Source organism: Typopeltis vanoorti, chromosome 11 (genome assembly GCF_054136105.1).
Source record: "Typopeltis vanoorti isolate ZY-2024b chromosome 11, IOZ_Tvanoo_1.0, whole genome shotgun sequence".
NCBI lineage: Eukaryota > Metazoa > Arthropoda > Arachnida > Uropygi > Thelyphonidae > Typopeltis > Typopeltis vanoorti.
In genome coordinates this window covers 102,005,711-102,026,528 of record NC_143559.1, presented here as the reverse complement: position 1 = coordinate 102,026,528, position 20,818 = coordinate 102,005,711, and the positions used below count along the sequence as shown (strand labels likewise).

Here is a 20,818-nt window from a genome sequence, read left to right as displayed (position 1 = left end):
ATGTTTTATTGTATCTGCATTTTTCATAATTGTAGTAACAGTTGATGGAGGTAAGTTCATACTTCTACAGGCACATGTCTGCCTATCTTCCATTCTTCAAATCACCTCCATCTTCTTTTCAAGTGTGATTGATTTCACACTTGAACTTCTTAACACCAAGTTCTGCTAACTTTTCTGCACTTCTTTTATCAGATATGGTATGTAATTACGTACTTTATCAATTTAAATACATATGTAAAAAAAATTAAATAGAATAATTAGGTAGATTCAACAGTAAAACTAGGTTTGATACATATACGTCGTAGTAGCTTGGTAAACACTCAAACACTAGAGTGCCTGCTAGCGTTGTTTCTCAGTCAGACCACATTACAGTAAGAAAGCATGCGCAGGCACCCAGCGTTATTGAGAATCGCCGTAAATTAAACCGTCGTAAACCGAGGGCTGCCTGTACAGCGATATTCTTGGACTTTGCAAAAACATTTGATAGATTACCACATGATAAGTTGGTGTACAAATCGCAGAGATGGGAATAGATAGCATATTGGTTAGATAGATCAGAGATTGGAACCAGTCTGTGTATGATGGAGCAGTGTCTCAAAAAAAAAAAAAAAAGGATAACCCGTGGTGTGCCCCAGGGTTCTGTTCTTGGTCCCCCCCCTGTTTAACTTGTTTGTAAATGACATATCATGTGAACTGATTGGGGATCATCAGTTGTTTGCTGATGATGCAAAGTTGGAAAAAATTATAAGTAGCACTACTGATGTTAATTCCCTTCATGAAGATTTGAATAGACTTTTTGGAATGGACAAAGGAGTGGGGTTGAGTTTTACTATCAGTAAAACTCAACTAGCACATGCTGCTATGATAAAAAGTACTCTAATATGTAGGGATAAGAAAGTGGTTGTGCCACTGTATAAGGTACTGGTCAGACCACATTTGGGCTATCGTGTTCAGATCTGGTCACCTAGTTTTCAATGTGGAGACATTGGAGAAGGTCCAGAGGCAAGTGACTAAGACAATGTTGGGACTTTGGAATGCTGGCTGTGGAGAGGCTGAAGAAATGTGGAGCACAGAGTTTGGTTAATAGTAGGAAAAGAGGTGACATAATAGAGACATTTAAGTTAGTGACAGGATTTTGTCAGATTAATCCAGAGGGGATTATAACAAGAGTAGAAGATGAAACGGGAAGAACCAGAGATTATCCCTGGAAGGTATGTAAAAGTGTGGTGAAGAGGGGTGTGAGGAGTAGATTTTTTTTACTCTTGTGAGGAGAATTGTCAGTGAATGAATGCATTACCAGATATGTTGTCAGTTGAATGATCCCTCCCCCACAATAAGTCTGCAGACTCCATGGAGGGTGTAATAATAATAATACATGCTGGCTATTTAGGCAGAATCTTTAGTGAAGATAACATATTAAATATGGAAAAGACAACAGAATAAGAAAAGTTGATATTGTAAAGAGAAAACAGCCAAAACACTAAATTAGCAGTATACATCAGTCTTCAGACCAATTTTAATTTATGGATCTGAGCATTGGTAAGAAATAAAACAAAAAGGAACATGGAATTAGAAAAGAGCTTGACACTATTAGCATTTGAGAATTTGTAAGCAGAGCTGATCTAAGGTGGATGGTCACTTAAACAGAATGGGAGAGGGAGAGTTAACAAAACAAGTCTTTGACAATGGCAGTAAAAAGTCCCAAAGTCTAGGCAAACCGATACAGTCAGAAGTGCTCTAGAAGGCAGAAATACAAGACCTGACAATAATTGACGTGTTGATAAATGATACTAATTTGCAGGAAAATCCCTGACAGGCCATCAGTACTAATGTAAACATAATCATGTAGTATTATCAAAGTTACCTGTACACCCCTTGGAAATTAATGATGAGTAACTGGATCAAAAGACAAGTCAAAGAAATTTAGTAACTGAGAAATTTTACTTGTATAATTCCAAGTAACAATAAGTCATTTTCTTACCTGTTCAGGAAGAGAGAGAGGATAATTTTCACATAACCACAATGTTGCCTTAAATTTCTGAATTTTAGTCATAATCTCACGAGGTCTTCCTATGTCTCTACCTTTCAAATCGACATTAGAATCAAAATACTCCTCGGGAGTGATACGACAAGGGTTTCCTTTCCATTCTTTTGTATCCTAAAATAAAGAATTTCTAATTCTGAAACATTAATCATGAAATACAATGTGTAATAACATGTAAATCTAAGATTTATACTTTTTTTTTGCTTTGAAATGCATTTAAGTAAACCATCAACATATTACAACATCAGATAAATAATCCTTGCCAGAAATTCATATTAATGCTTAATGGCATAACCAACACTAAGGGGGAAAAAATTTATAACTCACTAATATTTTGATGGTTTTCTACCCAGCATCACCAGAGCACAATGATAACTGTGACAGGCACACAGCACTAAACTAAGTAAATTGTAGAAACCATTTAAATTATAAATGAGACCTACTGTCCTTACATGGCACCGTCTATCTGTTGACAACTATGCAGGATCACAGCCAAACCATTCCCATCCCATCAGATAAAATAGTCAAAGTTCTCTGCAAATATGATCTCCATAACTTTCAAACCTTTCAGTCAGCTAGCTAATTTAATATGTTCTCCTAAAGATTGACTACATCTTCCTGCAGTGTAGAAAGTTCCATTTACCTGCAGTTCAGCCAACTTTGGGTCATCTGCCTTGAACATAAAAATTACATCAGAGATCATCTGTATGGAAAGTCAGGATTGGCACACCATGCTCTGGTATCGCTTTCACACAGGATAAGATGAAGAAAAACATATTACATAGACATCATTACAGGTCTGAGAGGCTATTCTTAGAATCAGCATCAGCTATGAAGCACCCTCCAAACTTCAAGTATAGTTGCATTAATTTACCAAAGATCTGGGAGATTATCAACTTTAAGACCTAATAGCCAGACTTCCTAAATTAACTGTAGTTATCTGATCCATAGAGAATGCCACATAAGGACATTAGGTGTATCAGTTACAATTTAAATTGTTTCTACAATTGCTTAGTTTAGTGTTGTGTGCCTGTCACAGTTATCACTGTGCTCTGATGATGTCCTGGATAGAAACTATTCTCTTGGTGTTGGTTATACAATTAAGCATTATTATGAATAATGAACAACACCAGAAATATTGAGAGTCGTATGCTCACACAAAATCATCAACCTGGTAAAAAGGTTTGAGATCACCTAATGCATCTCAAACTTAATCAAAACATGATAGGACAAGTGAAAACAAGCAGATCACTGGAAACAATCATGAAAATGTTTATCTAGCGACATCATTCATTATTATAAAAAGAGAATAACTGTTTTTGTACTTAATGTACAGACTATATTTTGTATAATTTTGTTCTTTAGAGACAAAGCAGTCTGATTGACAGCAAAACTGAAAGAACATCAGAAATTTTGGAATGCAATCTTACATTCCAAACGTTAAATTCCATTCAACCAGAACAGCATTATCAATTTCTAAACATTACTAACTTCCTATCAACAATTTCCTTCTAAATGTGCCGACTCCAATATTGTCAGATTACATTTTGGTCTTCAAAGGAACTTCTAACAGCATCAATCTACCTAGATCTTGCTCTATTCATGGCCATCTTGGTAACAAATATCCATTTTGCTAATCTTCCCCCCCCCCCCTCTTATTCTGCAAAGTATAGATACACCACAAATTACTTCTGTTCACACATTCCTGAATGATAACAGATAAATTTCATTCTTAACATGATTCTGTAACTGATGACATCCACCAATTTTTTAAACTCTCATATCTATGGTCTCCATTCCTTGATAAACTGTTTTATTTTAAGAGTTCATATAGTGTGTCCCATTGTTTCACATCTGATTTTACTCATATTAGTGCATCACGGTGTAAACGACACCAAGAAATGAAAAAAATAAATTAATTTATTGAACTAATATTTCACTGGTTTTCTACCCAGCATTATCAGAGCACAAATAATAATGTGACAAGCAGCACACCAAAATTAGAAACAATTCAATTTCTAACTGACACAAAACTAATGTCCTAATTTGTGCTCTGATGATGCTGGATAAAAACCAGCGAAATATAAGTTCATTGCATTATTTTTTCATCTCTTGGTATTGTTTATACCTTAAAGCACTAACATGAATAATCAACACTTAAGCCTTAAAATACATATACTTGATTTCCCAATGAACTATCTTCCTATACCTACTTCAATTCTAACTGCTAACTCAAATACAGAATGTATTACTCAATATAATGCATCATTTACACTTCCAATTTTACAATTTAGATCATTGTAAACATGTTCTGAACAACTTTATTCTTGGTACCCATGTTATATGCCTTTTCTAGATCTCCAAAATTCAAATACAGATCCTGGATTACTTAATATAAACATCATTTTCACTTCAATTTAAATCATTGTAAATGTGTTTTGAACAACTTTTCTCTTGGTCCCTTTATCATGTGCTTTTTCCAGATCTTCAAAACTCAAATACAGATCCTTGTTACATTCCCATGATTTCAGGAATATAACAAGGATCTGTTTGTCTCAAAGTGAAAAACCAGTCCTAGCAACAAGTCGTGTTCAGGTCAAATATGGTCCAAACACAGCTAGCTGAACAAACCTTTCACTTCTGCAATGTGTCAGCTTCTTTTTAAGTATGGTTGTATAAATCTTACCTTCCAGGTAAGATTTATACAACCCTTACTCAGTAGGGATATTCCTCTTTAATTCTCACACCGTTGTATTTTGTATTTTTATAGATGGACACTAAGAGCTCTGCTCCAATTATCTAGGATTCAACCTTCTGACCAAAACCCCTGAATTATAAAGTGCAGCCAATGCAATACCTTCATATTTGAGCATTTCTAGTCAGATAACATCTACTGTAGTTGTCTTTTCATATCTCATGTTTCTGATGGACTTTTTTTTTTACCTTAATACTGTGTGCATTCCTCTTGAATATTTTCTACTTTAAGCATTCTGTCAGAAACTCACAACACTTTATAAATATAATCAAAGACATTAAATTAGAAAAATATGATTTATTAGTCAGTTTTGACGTCTCTGGCCTCTTTACGAATGTCCCAATCAATGACACAATCCTTCTTTTACAGAAGAAATTCCCTCTAGATATCACGGTGCTCTTTGCCATTTATTACGTTCTGGTTATTTTGTGTGGCAAATGCTTTCTACCTACAAATAGAAGGCACAGCCATGGCACTCGCCATTATTCTCTCTATTGCTAACTTTTATATGGAATATCTTAGCAACGTGCTCTAGATTCCTCTCCTTTAAAACCCAAAGTCTGGCTTAGATACGTTGATGATGTTTTCGCTATCTGGCCTCATGGCCGCCAGACATTAGATGATTTCCTCAGCCACCTAAACAAACAACACAAACGCATACAGTTCATAATTGAAATTGAAAAGCAGAACACACTTCTGTTTCTAGATACACTTCTTACACGTGTTCCTTTTTTGGCAGTCTTTTCTTCACTATTTTCCGAAAACCAACACATACAGGCCAATATATACACATAAACTCCTACCACCACCCAACACAAAAACTAGATGTCATTAATACTCTCTTCAAAACAGGGCTTTGAAGATATGCTCCAATGAACAAGCGCTTAAAGATGAATTTAAAGTTATCAGTAATACTTTCCTAAAAAATGGTTACAGCCAAAACACTATCAACAAAATCTTTGCAAGACCTCACTAAAAAACAAAGATAAACTAGACTATAATAAAACTATAACCATTCCATACATTAAAGGGATATCAGATAAAATAAACAAATTACTACAGAAATACAACCTTAAAGCCACCTTTAAATCTCCTGCAAAATTAAAAAGCTTACTCAACTCATCCAAAGACCCACTCCCTCTGTTTCTCCACCCTGGAGAATACCATATTTATTGCACCTGTAATTTACCATATACAGGAGAAACAAGATGCACAATTCCTATCAGACAAAAGGAACATAAATGACACATTAAATATAATAATTATGGTGAAGCTGGCCTTTCTGATCATGCCCTGAACACTTTACATAGAACTGACTGGAATAAGGTATGAATGTAAATTTAATGAAGTCTGTGAGATTCTTATCAACTACCCTTAAACAGGACTGTAGATAATCCAGAATCTTAAATCTAATATAACAATTGTCATGTTAAATTAGGACATCATTGTTACTGTAAGAAAGCTATCTATGTGAAAATGTTTCTCTGATGTTATCTTAAATAGAATATAGCTTTGATGTAGTTTCTAATTAATTTATATATATATATATAATATTTTCACTAGAGGTCATGCCAGTAGAATAACTGTTGATCAAATCATTGTTTCTTTAGCATACTGTGTGAAATGTAACTCAGCTTGTCCTTGTATATACTCCAGATGATGACCTTAATATATGAAGGTCAAAACGCTGGGAAATTAAAATAGTTATTTATAACATGGTTGGTCCATCATTTCTAAAATGAATGCTGATCACTGTGTAATACTAAAAGAAAGGATTCTGTCAAAGTAATTATTCCAGTCATCTAAAATCCTTTTATATTCCATTTCATCTTCATGATCTGATTCCTTTTACAGTATCATTTTCTCCATTTCTAATCCTTTTCCGTTGCCTTCTAAAACATATAGCCATCTTCGTGATATTTATCTTCTCTATTCTTACCAAAATATTCCTATGACTTCTTCAGCTATTTTTACAAATTATTTTGCTTCTTTCAGTTTACACAGAGCACATGCAGACAAGGAACTTCTTATGAATTTTCTTCTTTTACATGACTGCTTAACTTCCTGAGTCCACCATGTAGTTCAGATATTTTTTTTTTCTTTTTTTAAATCTTTGCAGACTTTGCAAAGACTTAACTAGAGAAAGATGCGACTTTGCCACGTCTTTCTCTAGCTAAATCACTCAATGTTTTCTTCAGTCTGGTACGAAGTCTCTGAGGTTTGGCTCCTGTTTTTAAAGTTTTTCATATTTCCTTGAACATGTATATTTGAGTTTGCAGTTTCTCCTCTGAAAGCTACTGACTGATTCTTTTTAAAGAATGTAAAGTTAGGCAGCTTCAATACTAGTTCAGCAGTATGAAGATATCACTAACAATAATAGCATATTTCTTGTGTCTTCTTTTCATGCAAATTTGTCTTTATGTTCAAATGTGGTATTGATATTAACTAAGCCATGTTCTGAAGAGAAATCCAGGATGTACTTAATCATTAATAACTGATATTTTCTTCAAATTTTCCCAAAACATTAATGTATATCTGGAATTTATTCCATACTCTGCTGTCCAAATTCTCCAAGAAGGAACATCTTTTCCCTTTTCTCTGTCAGCTGTCATCTCAAAGGATTCAAAAGATTCCTCCAGTTCTTTAACATAACTTCTGTGGGTGCTTAAGGATAAATCAATCTTGTTGTCCACCTTCCCATTTTCATTTCTGGCTACATCATTCTGCTTGTTATTGCTTGCCAACCAGGAAGATTTTCCTCATGTTTTGTGTTGCATATTATATCTAATCCTTCCTTTCCCTGATCATTATTGCCTGGATATAATATCTCTTATTTGTTATTTAAATGTTTTCATCTGCTCTGTTTCAGTAAAGTACCAATTATGTCAATAGTACTTCTCTGCCAGTTCTGCTTCTTTTCATTTCATATTCCTTTTGTTGATGGTGGCTATTTTAAATTCTGCTGATGTTAAGATTGTTCAAGCAGCTGATAGGTTATTGTTTGTCCTGGTTCTTTGATGAAAACAGTGGTGGCATTTATTTCCTATGGCACTGTTTAACTAGGTGATACGCCAGTCATTTCACTATGTTGTTCCATTTATGCCCATACCGAACACAATTCGATTGGCCAAATCCCAAATTGTTAGCAGCTCATCTTTGTTCATTTGGTATCCAACATAACTACTCACAAGGTGTACCACTAAAGGTGAGAGATGGATATTAAGCCAGAAGATCCCAGTCAGTCAGGTTGTTTTAATTCGAGGCCAAAGCAACTAAGGCTGTGAAATCAGCATATTATATTTGTAAATTATGTGTATTCTTCAGGCTATTTGCCTGTTTTGCCAGATGAAAAAACCTTTATAAATCAATGGGATTTGAACCATCTTTTTCCAACCAAAAGCTTTGTCAATACTGAGAGTGATCATAGTCAGTTCCTTAAAAGGGTTGCCAGGTCTTCTGCCAATCATCTAGCTTTGACCCTTAAATAAAATTAGTTGGCTAACAAATTTTAGTGGATATCCCAAATATCATCATAATCATCAATTCGTGATATGTACCCTCAAGGGATGTTCAGGCTACTATGACAGTACTACATGAATAAGTATACCTTATTAATAATCTACCAACAATTTTCCTTGAAATTAGTCTATTATCCATCAGCACTGCAATACAGTCGTAGCTAACATTTAATTTTTCTAAGGCACTTATGACAATCAACTCATCTGGACCTTGGTCTTCCTTGGGTCAGAAAGGCCAAGATTCTGCCATCTCGGCATCAAACATCTGTTTTGCTAAAAGTTCCATCCTAATGTCTTTATTTTTAATATGATTCTGCCAATGATTACCTTAAATTAGTATTATTATCTGAAACCTCCAGGGAGTCAAGGACTCATCGAGAGAGGATATATCACCCAAACCAGATATCATTCATTCACACTAGATGCACTCACTACCCAGGGCAAATTATCCACTCACTCATAGGAGAAAAACCTAGCTCTTACCCCTTTCTTGACTGTGAACAAACTTAACTTCCATGGATGCCCAACTCTTGTGTTCTGTGGGTGCTAACTCAATTAAGGTACCTTGATAATGGGACCAGCCTTTAGCCTGCCTAAAGTCTTCTTGTATTAATGAGCTATAGAAAGCCTCTCTACAGATAGGGGAAGAAGATGGTTTTAACTTCACGATTCTGGACAGCCGCAGGTGTGGGATCAGCCATCTAGGTGATGGAACCCTGAGCATGCTGTCTTTCACCCTTGCGTGGAAATATGCAGTAGGGGTGTCAGGCGGAAGTCGGAGCCATGATCTCAAGGGTGAATGGACTGCCCTGTCCATTCAGGACAGTACCGAGATATATGTCCTACCGAGCACCAACTTGTGGTAAAAGCGAGGTAGGAGATAGTGGGAAAGGAGAAACAGTCTTTGCTGGGGCTTGAGAGGGGCTTTCCTCAAAGAAGTGATCCCAGCTTCTACATTCTTAAATCTGGCAGATTCACACCCACTGTATACTACTTTTTGATATCTACCTGTCAACCATGCCCTAATCCAAGTCAAGAGATTATATTCCAATCCGATATTCTCCAGTTTCTGCAACAGTCTTTCGTGTGGTATCCTATAACCTCAGAAAAATCCAACATCATAACATATCCATTCCCTTTATCCAACTCGGCTAACACTGTTATAAAATATGAGGAAATTGCTAAAACATGCCTTCCTTTAGTAAATCCATGCTGTTCCTTGCAGAGTACAGCATGTTTGTCTACCCATTCCTGTATGCAAGTTCTTACCAACTTCTCTGATGCCATCTGTTCACTATCCTTGATCTTTTTATTGCTGATTTTTGTGCTAAATTTATTACAGCTGTTATTCAATTTAGTTAGAGAATTCTCAAGACTTACACTGGATGATTTTAAGTTTAGGAGTACATCATCATCTGCATAAAGCACATAGCTAAGTTTGATATCTGGATACCTGGTCATATGCCTTTTCCAGATCTATAAAACTGAAGTACAGATCATTGTCATATTCCAATGACTTCTCAAGTATTTGTCGTAAAGTGAAAATCTGATCATGACAACATCCATTTGTCCTGCATTAAGCTTGTTCTTCTCCCAGTTTCTCTTCTAATTTTTCTCAACTTCTTTTCAAGTATGTTCATATAAATCTTACCTGGACTACTTAGTAGAGAAATTCCATTGTAATTCTCATTTTTGTATTTATTTCCCCCACCCCCACTGCTTTTTTTTTTAATAGATGGGAACTATGACAGCTCTATTCCAACTATCTGGAATTTGACTTTCTGACCAGGCTCTATGAATTATACAATGTAGCCACTGGAAAACTTTTATATCTCCATATTATTATTATAATTATTGTAATTAAAAATTAACTAACACTGGGTTTATGGGTCATAAAGATTTAATAAACCTACTAGTTTCGCCACTTAAGCTAGTGGCTTCATCTGGGTTGGGATGAACATACAAATATTCAACAAGCATCGACTGGCAACTTGGGATTTAGCCGACCAAATTGTATTCTTATTGGTTAAACCAAAATAAAAAAATGATGGAACAACATGACAAAATTTCATGCCGGCAGGGGCATCACCCGGTTAAACAAGGCCCCCGTTGTTTTTGCAAGGGAACCAGGTCGAACAGTGAAGAGTCAGCTACTGGAACAAATCTGAAAACACATCCCAACTCAACATTACCAGAGTTAAAGATAGGTATTATCAACTAAAGAAGCCTGAATGGCAAAGAAATGGAGCTAGCTGAGGAATTAGATAAGTACCAGATTGACATAATAGGGGTGACTGAAACAAAAAAGACAAAACTGGTGAGATCTGAATGAGCAATAAATACAAAATGTTATATTCAGGCAATGACAATCAAGGAAAAGGAGTAGCCATAGTATTCAACACAAATTACAAGGCTAATTTTCTTGAATGGTAGTCAGTGTCAAGTAGAGTAAATGTGGACAAATATGAGAATGGGAACGGGACAATGAGACTTATTTGTGCCTATGGTCCACAGAAGGTTCTACTAAGGTAGAAGTGGAGGAGTTTTTTGAGGCTTTAGAAAAAGCAACTGACACAATGAAAAATGAAAAGTTGGTCCTTGTTGGGGATCTAAATAGCAGAGTAGGAAATGATTGTCAGACATACAAAAATATTTTGGGAAAATTTCGAGAAAAGAGAAAAGCTAATAATAATGGCAAATACCTGTTGAATTTCTGCTCAAGACATGGACTGGTTATTACTAACACCATGTTCCAACATAAAAATGTGCACAAATTCACATGGAGAGAAGAGGCAAGGAATAAGAAAAGTCTCATTGACTATGTTATTGTTGACAGTGATGTTTTCTCCCTGGTGCAGGACACCAGAGTGTACAGAGGATTTGAAATTGGAAGTGATCACTATTTAGTCTTGAGCAGGATAAAATTGAACTTCATATTGAAAAGAATAACATGTAAGAAAGTTTTAAAGTGAATAAAAGTTGAGCAGCTCTCAGATGTCAACTGTAGACTAAAATACACAAAGATTATTGAAGAAAAAATGAAAGAGTTTGAGAACAGGAATCAAACATTGGAGATTCAGTGGCAGACTCTGAAGAAAACATTGATTGATTCTGTCAGAGAGGCATGTGATGAGGTTGTCTGCAAGGATAAAAAAATCAGAACACCCTAATGGACACAGGAAGTTAAAGAGGCAGTGAAGGAAAAGAAGAAAGCATATCAAAAGTTCCTGGCAAATAAGTCAGCTTTTACTCTTACAGAATACAGAAACAAATGTAAGAAAGCTAAACAGTGTGTAAAACTAGCTAAACAAAAGTCATGGGAGGACTTTGGCAAAAATATAGAAAATAAATATCAAGAAGGTGACAAAATATTCTGGAGGTTGTTGAAGAAGCTTAGGAATGGAGGAAAGAGTGCTGTAAAAGGAGTTAGGAATGATAAAGGTGACAATGAAAATGGGAGAAAAAGATATCCTTGAAGTATGGAGTAATTACTTTGAAAAACTGCTAAATGAAACAAGCAGTGATGACAGTACAGTGGTAAAAAACACTGACCACGCATGCAGTCAGGAATACATATCCATACTTGAAGTAGAAAAAGCCATCAAAGGCTTGAAATGTGGAAAGGCAGCAGGAGTAGATGATATTCGACCAGAAATGCTGAAGTATGGTGGTATAAAAGTCTTACACTGGCTGCACTGCATAGTTCAGAAAGCCTGGACAGAGGGACGAATTCCCGATGATTGGAGTAGAGCTCTCATAGTACCCATATATAAAAAGGGAAATAAAATTGAATGTGAGAATTACAGAGGTATTTCCCTATTGAGTGTTCCTGGCAGGATCTATGTAAGTATACTTGAGAAACGGTTGAGAAGAATTGTGGAAGAAAAGCTTGGTGAAGAACAAGTTGGATTCAGGCCAAATAGAGGCTGTCAGGATCAGATCTTCACTTTACGACAAATAGTCGAGAAAGCATGGGAATATAACAAAGATCTGTATTTAAGTTTTGTCGATTGGGAAAAGGCATATAACAAGGTGCCAAGAGAGAAGCTATTCAATACGCTGCAATTATATGGTGTCAATGGGGCATTATATCAAGCAATACTTAGTCTTTATTTGAGTTGTAAGTCAGCAGTTAGAATTGAAGGAAGTACAGGACGATGGTTTAATGTTAAATCTGGTGTGAGACAAGGATGTACATTAACCCCTCTGTTATTCATTATCTATATGGATCACATTATGAAGGAAAGTGGTATTAAACCTGATATAAAAATTGGAGGTGTTAATCTCAGCTCTTTGCTTTATGCGGATGATGTTATACTTCTAAATAAATCCGCTACAAGTCTGCAAGATTCTCTGACTAAATTCAATTGCTGTTGTAATAGATATGGTATGAAGGTCAGCAATAAAAAGACAAAGACAATGAAAATAGGCAGAATCATTGAAAATGTCAACTGTGTTGTGAATGGAGAACCTGTGGAACAAGTAAAACATTTCAGCTACTTAGGCACGATTTTTACTGAAGATGGTAAATTAAATATAGAAATAGACAACAGAATCAACAAAGCTGGTATGGTGGGAAGTCAATTGAATAAATTCATATGGAATAAGAGAGAAATTAGTCGGAACACTAAATTAGCTGTATACAAGACGGTGTTCAAACCAGTTTTATCTTATGGATCTGAGAGCTGGGTCAGAAGTAAAACACTTGACCAAAGACTAGAGACCGCAGATATGAGAGTCCTGAGAAAGATTAGAGGCATGAACAGATGGCATCAATGGCAATATCATATTAAAAATATGATATTGCCAAGAATGCATTAGCAGAGCTAATCTGAGGTGGTATGGTCACTTAAACAGAATGAGCGAGGAAAGATTAGCAAAACAAGTGTTCTGTGCCAATTTGCAGGAAAATGACCCAGAGGAAGACCAAGATATAGGTGGATTGATACAGTACAAAGTGCCTTAGACGATAGAAATATAAGATCTGATAATGTTGGAGTCTTGACAAGTAACAGACTGATTTGGAGGAAAATTGTAGATAGGAAGTTAGTAATGATGTAATTTTTTCACGTAGTACTGTCATATCCTGTACACCCCTTGAGGGTACATGGCAGGAATTTGATGATGTGAAAGGCATCAGGATTCTCTAACTAAACTGAATAACAGAAACAAATTTGGCATAAAAATCAGCAATAAAAAGACCTAACTAAGGAAACAGGAAGGAAGAACAAGCAACGGCAGCTGCATTCTAAATGGAGAACCTATAGAACAAGAAAAATATTTCAGATATTTAGGTACAGTTTTTATGGAAGAGAGCAAATTAATTAGTTTTTACTTATGTAACTGAGAGCTGGGTTAGAAATTAAACACTTAATCAAAGACTGTTGACTACAGATATTAGAGTTCTGAGAAAGATTGGGGGGGGAGGGATGAACAGATGGCATCAACAGCAGTATCATATTTTCATATTTAAAATGAATGTATTAGGAAGGAACTTGACATTGCTAGCATTCAAGAATGTGTGGGTAGGGATAATCAACAGAGTTTGAGAATTTGTACAGAGTGACAGAGGAAATGTTAGCAAAAAAGGTGTTTGATAACAAGATGGCAGGATAAAGACCCAGAGGAAGACCAAAATATAGGTGGATTGATTCAATCAGAAGCACCTTAGAATTGCACTTCTGAGTGAAACAATATCGGAGTGCTGACAAGTAATACTTATCTGGAGGAAAATGTTTGATATGATATTAGTAATAATGTAAACTTAATCATGTAGTATTGTCATAGCAGTAGCTCATGCATCCCTTGAGAGTAAATATCAGGAAATTAATGATTTAGGTGCTAAGTTGAATCTCATGTTTGGGTTTAACCGGAATGAAACCAATACAAGAAAAGAATTAAATGGTTTCAATCAGGCATTTATTTTGTCTTTTTAAAGTTTACTGGTGTTTTAAAATCAATTAAGTTAAATTAAAATTCAAACTGAAGTCTGTAAAAATTAATATGTTTCAAAATATATATATATTTTTAAAACCATATATACAAATTTAATTCTCACTCCATTAACAGTGGGAACAGCTGCTTTTTCTTCCACTTCTACAATACCAAGAAAGGACTGAAGTGGAGACCGTGGAGACTTGTGACGCGTCTTGTCCGATTCTGTTAGATGCTCTGTTCTTGTTTTTGTGACAAGTTCCACATTATTTGCACTGAACACCTAAAAAGAGAAAAACATCAAGTGTATTGTATAAAATTTTGTAGGAAAAATTTTTCAAGGATGAAAACAATGAACTGAGAGTGAAATGCTTAACTACCAGTGCGTGAACATAATTTGCAAACAGAAAAATACAATAAATGACATTATTGTTTTGGATGACTTACATTAAATGTACATCTCTTGTAATTCATCATCATCAAATTCCTGCCATGTACCCTCAAGGGGTGTACAGGATATGATAGTACTACATGAAAAAAATTACATCATTATTAATTTCCTATCTACAATTTTCCTCCAAATCAGTTTGTTACTTGTTAAGACTCCAACATCATCAGATCTTATATTTCTATCATCTAAAGCACTTTGTACCGTATCAATCCACCTATATCTTGGTCTTCCTCTGGGTCGTTTTGCTGCCAACCTGGCAGAGAACACTTGTTTTGCTAATCTTTCCTTGCCCATTCTGTTTAAGTGACCATACCACCTGAGATTAGCTCTGCTAACACATTCCTGGATGCTAACAATGTCAAGTTCTTTCCTAATATCCTCGTTTTTAATATGATATTGCCATTGATGCCATCTGTTCACGCCTATAATCTTTCTGAGGACTCATATCTGTGGTCTCTAATCTTTGGTCAAGTGTTTTACTTCTGACCCAGCTCTCAGATCCATAAGTTAAAACTGGTTTGAACACTGTCTTGCATACAGCTAATTTAGTGTTCCGACTAATTTCTCTCTTATTCAATATGAATTTATTCAATTGACTTCCCACCATACCAGCTTTGCTGATTCTGTTGTCTATTTCTATATTTAATTTACCATCTTCAGTAAAAATAGTGCCTAAATAGGTGAAATGTTTTACTTGTTCCACAGGTTCTCCATTCACAACACAGTTGACATTTTCAATGATTCTGCCTATTTTCATTGTCTTTGTCTTTTTATTGCTGACCTTCATACCATATCTATTACAACAGCTATTCAATTTAGTCAGAGAATCTTGCAGACTTGTAGCAGATTTATTTAGAAGTATAACATCATCAGCATAAAGCAAAGAACTGACATTAACATCTCCAATTTTGATATCATGTTTAATACCACTTTCCTTCATAATGTGATCCATATAGATAATGAATAACAGAGGGGATAATGTACATCCTTGTCTCACACCAGATTTAACATTAAACCATCTTCCTGTACTTTCTTCAATTCTAACTGCTGACTTACAACTTAAATAAAGACTAAGTATTGCTTGATATAATGCCCCATTGACACCATATACCTGCAGCGTATTGAATAGCTTCTCTCTTGGCACCTTGTCATATGCCTTCTCCAAATCGACAAAACTTAAATACAGATCTTTGTTATATTCCCATGCTTTCTCGACTATTTGTCTGAAAGTAAAGATCTGATCCTGACAGCCTCTATTTGGCCTGAATCCAGCTTGTTCTTCACCAAGCTTTTCTTCCACAATTCTTCTCAACCGTTTCTCAAGTATACTTGCATAGATCTTGCCAGGAACACTCAGTAGAGAAATACCTCTGTAATTCTCACATTCAGTTTTATTTCCCTTTTTATATATGGGTACTATGAGAGCTCTACTCCAATCATCGGGAATTCGTCCTTCTGTCCAGGCTTTCTGAACTATGCAGTGCAGCCACTGTAAGACTCATATACCACCATACTTCAGCATTTCTGGTCGAATATCATCTAGTCCTGCTGCCTTTTCACATTTCAAGCCTTTGATGGCTTTTTCTACCTTCAAGTATGGATATGTATTCCTTACTGCATGGCTGGTCAGTGTTTTTTACCACTGTGCTGTCATCACTGCTTGTTTCATTTAGCAGTTTTTCAAAGTAATTACACCATACTTCAAGGATATCTTTTTCTCCTGTTTTCATGTCACCTTTATCATCTCTAATTCCTTTTACAGCACTCTTTCCTCCATTCTTAAGCTTCTTCAACAACCTCCAGAATATTTTGCCACTTTCTTGATATTTATTTTCCATATTCTTGCCAAAGTCCTCCCATGACTTTTGTTTAGCTAGTTTTACACAGTGTTTAGCTTTCTTACATTTGTCTCTATATTCTCTAAGAGCACAAGCCGACTTATTTGACAGGAACTTTTGATATGCTTTCTTCTTTTCCTTCACTGCCTCTTTAACTTCCTGTGTCCACCAGGGAGTTCCGATTTTTTTTTTTTATCCATACAGACAACCTCACCACATGCCTCTCTGGCAGAATCAATCAATATTTTCTTCAGCGTTTGCCACTGAATCTCCAAGGTTTGATTCTTGTTCTCAAACTCTTTCATTTTTTCTTCAATAATCTTTGTGTATTTTAGTCTACAGTTCACATCTGAGAGCTGCTCAACTTTTATTCACTTTAAAACTTTCTTACATGTTATTCTTTTCAATATGAAGTTCAATTTTATCCTGCTCAAGACTAAATAGTGATCACTTCCAATTTCAAATCCTCTGTACACTCTGGTGTCCTGCACCAGGGAGAAAACATCATTATCAACAATAACATAGTCAATGAGACTTTTCTTATTCCTAGCCTCTTCTCTCCATGTGAATTTGTGCACATTTTTATGTTGGAACATGATGTTAGTAATAACCAGTCCATGTCTTGAGCAGAAATCCAACAGGTATTTGCCATTATTATTAGCTTTTCTCTTTTCTCGAAATTTTCCCAAAATATTTTTGTATGTCTGACAATCATTTCCTACTCTGCTATTTAGATCCCCAACAAGGACCAACTTTTCATTTTTCATTGTGTCAGTTGCTTTTTCTAAAGCCTCAAAAAACTCCTCCACTTCTACCTTAGTAGAACCTTCTGTGGGACCATAGGCACAAATAAGTCTCATTGTCCAGTTTCCCATTCTCATATTTGCCCACATTACTCTACTTGAGACTGACTACCATTCAAGAAGATTAGCCTCGTATTTTGTATTGAATACTATGGCTACTCCTTCTTTTCCTTGATTGTCATTGCCTGAATATAACATTTTGTATTTATTGCTCAGAAAGATCTCACCAGTTTTTGTCTTTTTTGTTTCAGTCACCCCTATTATGTCGATCTGGTACTTATCTAATTCCTCAGCTAGCTCCATTTCTTTGCCATTCAGGCTTCTTATGTTGATAGTACCGATCTTTAACTCAGATTTGTTCCAGTAGCTGACTTTTTGCTGTTTGCCCTGGTTCCCTGGCGAAAACAACGGGGGGGTTTTGTTTAACCGGGCGACGCCCCAGCCGGCATGAAATTTTGTCATGTTGTACCATCATTTTTTATTTTGGTTTAACTGATAAGAATACAATTTGGTCGGCTAAATCCCAAATTGCCAGCCCATCCTCGTCCATTCAGTATCCAAGTAGATACCCAACAGGGTGCACCACGAGAAGGTGAGGATTGGACATTAGGTCAGAAGCCCTGGTCGGTTCTCTGCATTCCTTTAAAGGCTATGTGGAGGTCTCCTCTCCGTTATACAGCTTTGACCCTTAAGCACCCCCTTGTAATTAGACATGTTAATATAAGAAAGCTTTGTATACTTATGGCCTGTCAAAAACTATTTTGATTTTGATATTTTTATTTGTAAAAAGGACTTCCCCATAGTGTAGTTATTTTATTTCTGTAGCATAAACTTGAGGGAAGAAAATATTGAATTTTCTGATGACATTTTCACAGAAAATTGCTTTCTCTGCAATGCTCATCTCGCTGCCGCATTGCTTATCACGTCAGGCAATAGTGCGCTTGTGTGAACACTGTATATCCGAAGAGGAAGTTGAATTACTGAACGAGAGAAAAATAGAACAGCTGTTGCATTCATTAGAACAGAGAGAGATGAGTTTTCCCCGAAGCACTGGAATATTCTTTTTTTGTCTATAAACCTAAAAGAGATGAACTTTTTGCATTTTTGGATAATGATGACGCTTACTCAAGGAAACAGGAAACTTAAAAATTATCTTTATATTCTAACGAAATAGGAAAGGAACTGATACTGAAAAGAAGATATGAAAGAAATATGTCCTTTTTTTAAAACAAACATTGTGCAAAAATAATTTTTTGTTTTAGAGGAAAAAAACAGGTATGAGTTAAGAAATTTATATTTTATGGCCATTTTTGAGAGCCAAAGAAACTGTGTGTTACAAGCTTAAAGTTTATGTATTCTCACAAAATCCTGTGATTTTGTAGAGAAGGAATCTTATGTTTATGTTCTTTAACTATGTTAAATGTGTGGGCTTTTATTCTCTTTAGGAGATATCAGCTCAATTTAAGTGGACTCTACATAAGTAAGAAAATTGATTTGTATCCCATTAACCACAAACCGCTGCAAGCTCATTGAAACTGGTGCCATGAACATGCAACTTAAGTCTTGACAGGAGCCCTGATCTGACAAATGAAATAAAGCTCTTTGATGAGTCCATTTTAATCTATAAACAGATTCTAAATGTTTGGAAACTAATGATGGAGAAGACAGTGTTTTGTGTTAGGAAGAATAATGATTAATGGCTATCCCTCTCCAAGTTTTTGATAGGAATAATGTAACTGCAAGGCACAGAGAACAGATCGTCAAACCCTATGTGTGACTTTGTAGGAGGTGCAGTTGGCCCAGATTTTCTTTTCATTCATAATAATGCCATTACCCATAGAGAGCAAGTGGTAGAGTATCATCTTTAAAATGGAGATATCTAATGGCTGCTGTGGCCAGCATGATCTGCAGACTTAAATCCGATTGAACATGTATAGGATGCCCTTGGATGTTGACCAGTAACCACTGTCTCAGTCACTTGGTAAGCTAAAGTCTATGATGAAAGAATGGAATTTTGTTCCCATAATACCTTGCAGACACCCTTATAATCAAGCATGGTCCACCACTGTCAGGCCTCTTTAGAGAGGATCACATACTGATGTGCCCATATTTTTGAACAGAATGTGTCAATTTCTGTAAAGCGATTTTTTATTTATTTTTTGGTTATTCTTATAGCCTCCCCCACCTCATGTAATATCCCTTATAATACCTGTATGATGTTTCTAGCTGTCACCTCATTTTATTGTTATTCTACTATATACCACTATACCAAATTTTGTCCTACTTCATTGCAAACTGCATAAGTTATACCAAACTTTGTTTTGTTAAGCTGCTGTGCATTGCTTCCATTTGCTTCTTTGGTGTAGTCTATCTACTTTGTCGTTTGTCAGTTTTGTGTTTATTGTGAATTTTGGCTAAATATCAAGAACGAGTATCCAGATATTGAAAAAAGAGCTATGAATATATTACCATTTTCAATTATATACAGTAAAACCCCGAAGTTACATGGTAGGTGGGACCAACAAAAAGTGTGTAAGTCGAATTTGCGTAACTCGGGGTATAATTTTGCATGTAATTTATATATACAAACATACAACTGGAATCTAAGGTTTACAAAAACACCTATATTTTTTGAGAAATATAATCATAAGTGTAGTTTGTCGTACATAAAAAAAAAGAAAGTTATTTCAATGTCGATGGTTTCATAAAATCAATAGATTTGTCTGACGGCATAACGTCTTTTTCTTGTCAAGCAAACTTTCTTCATAGCAAGCTAATGTTTTTTTATTCCTTGCCTTGTGGCTACAATTCATTCCTCGTTAGAATCTATGTCCTCCAAAATCTGTAAACCTTTCTTTTATGATTGTTCTTACTGTGGATTCCTGTAGATTGAACTTCTTTGCTAACTCACAAATTTTCATTTCGCCTTCAAAATCCTTAATAATGTTGAGTTTTGTTTCCAAATCAATGTTTTTCTTTTCTTGCTAGCAGTAGATGATCGGACTTGCTTCTTTTGGATGACATTATTATTTTTTATGTGATAAAATTTTTATCAAGAACATAACATTAAACAATCGCAAGGTTTGTAGACTATAAAAATAGTGTATGAATGGAGAACGCGTGAAACATGTCAGTGCTTGTTCACAGCATGTGCGACACTGGCGATGTGGCCGGCAACTGAAAGATACGACTAGTGGTGAGGCGTGAAGCGGGACGGGAATACATATAAGAAACCGCATAACTCCGGATTCGCGTAAGTCGGGATAGTATGACTGTATTTCAAATGTTTTTCTGCTTGTGTCTGTATGTTGTTGTTGGGTGGGGAGGGGGATAACTTAAAAAGATTGGGGAAATAATGAATAAGAGTGAAACAAGTATTGATGTGATATTAGTAGTTATGTGTAGTGGAAGTAAGAATGATTTATAATTAAGAATACTATTTCAGAAGACATAATTAAAAACTATAATTATTCAA

The 20,818-nt window shown here is 35.5% G+C and overlaps 1 protein-coding gene across 4 annotated transcripts in view; it reads right to left on the bottom strand.

Annotated features, from left to right (window-relative positions):
• Positions 1-20,818, bottom strand: part of LOC150101881 (ankyrin repeat domain-containing protein 13D-like) — a 248,457-nt gene that overhangs the window by 72,324 nt on the left and 155,315 nt on the right. For all 4 annotated transcript variants that reach the window (XM_090400995.1, XM_090400994.1, XM_090400996.1 and 1 more), the window contains exons 9-10: positions 14,376-14,534; positions 1,982-2,158 (exon numbers count right to left, since the gene is read on the bottom strand). In XM_090400995.1, the coding sequence (XP_090257121.1) occupies positions 1,982-2,158; positions 14,376-14,534 (336 nt within the window). The remainder of the gene's footprint in view (positions 1-1,981; positions 2,159-14,375; positions 14,535-20,818) is intronic.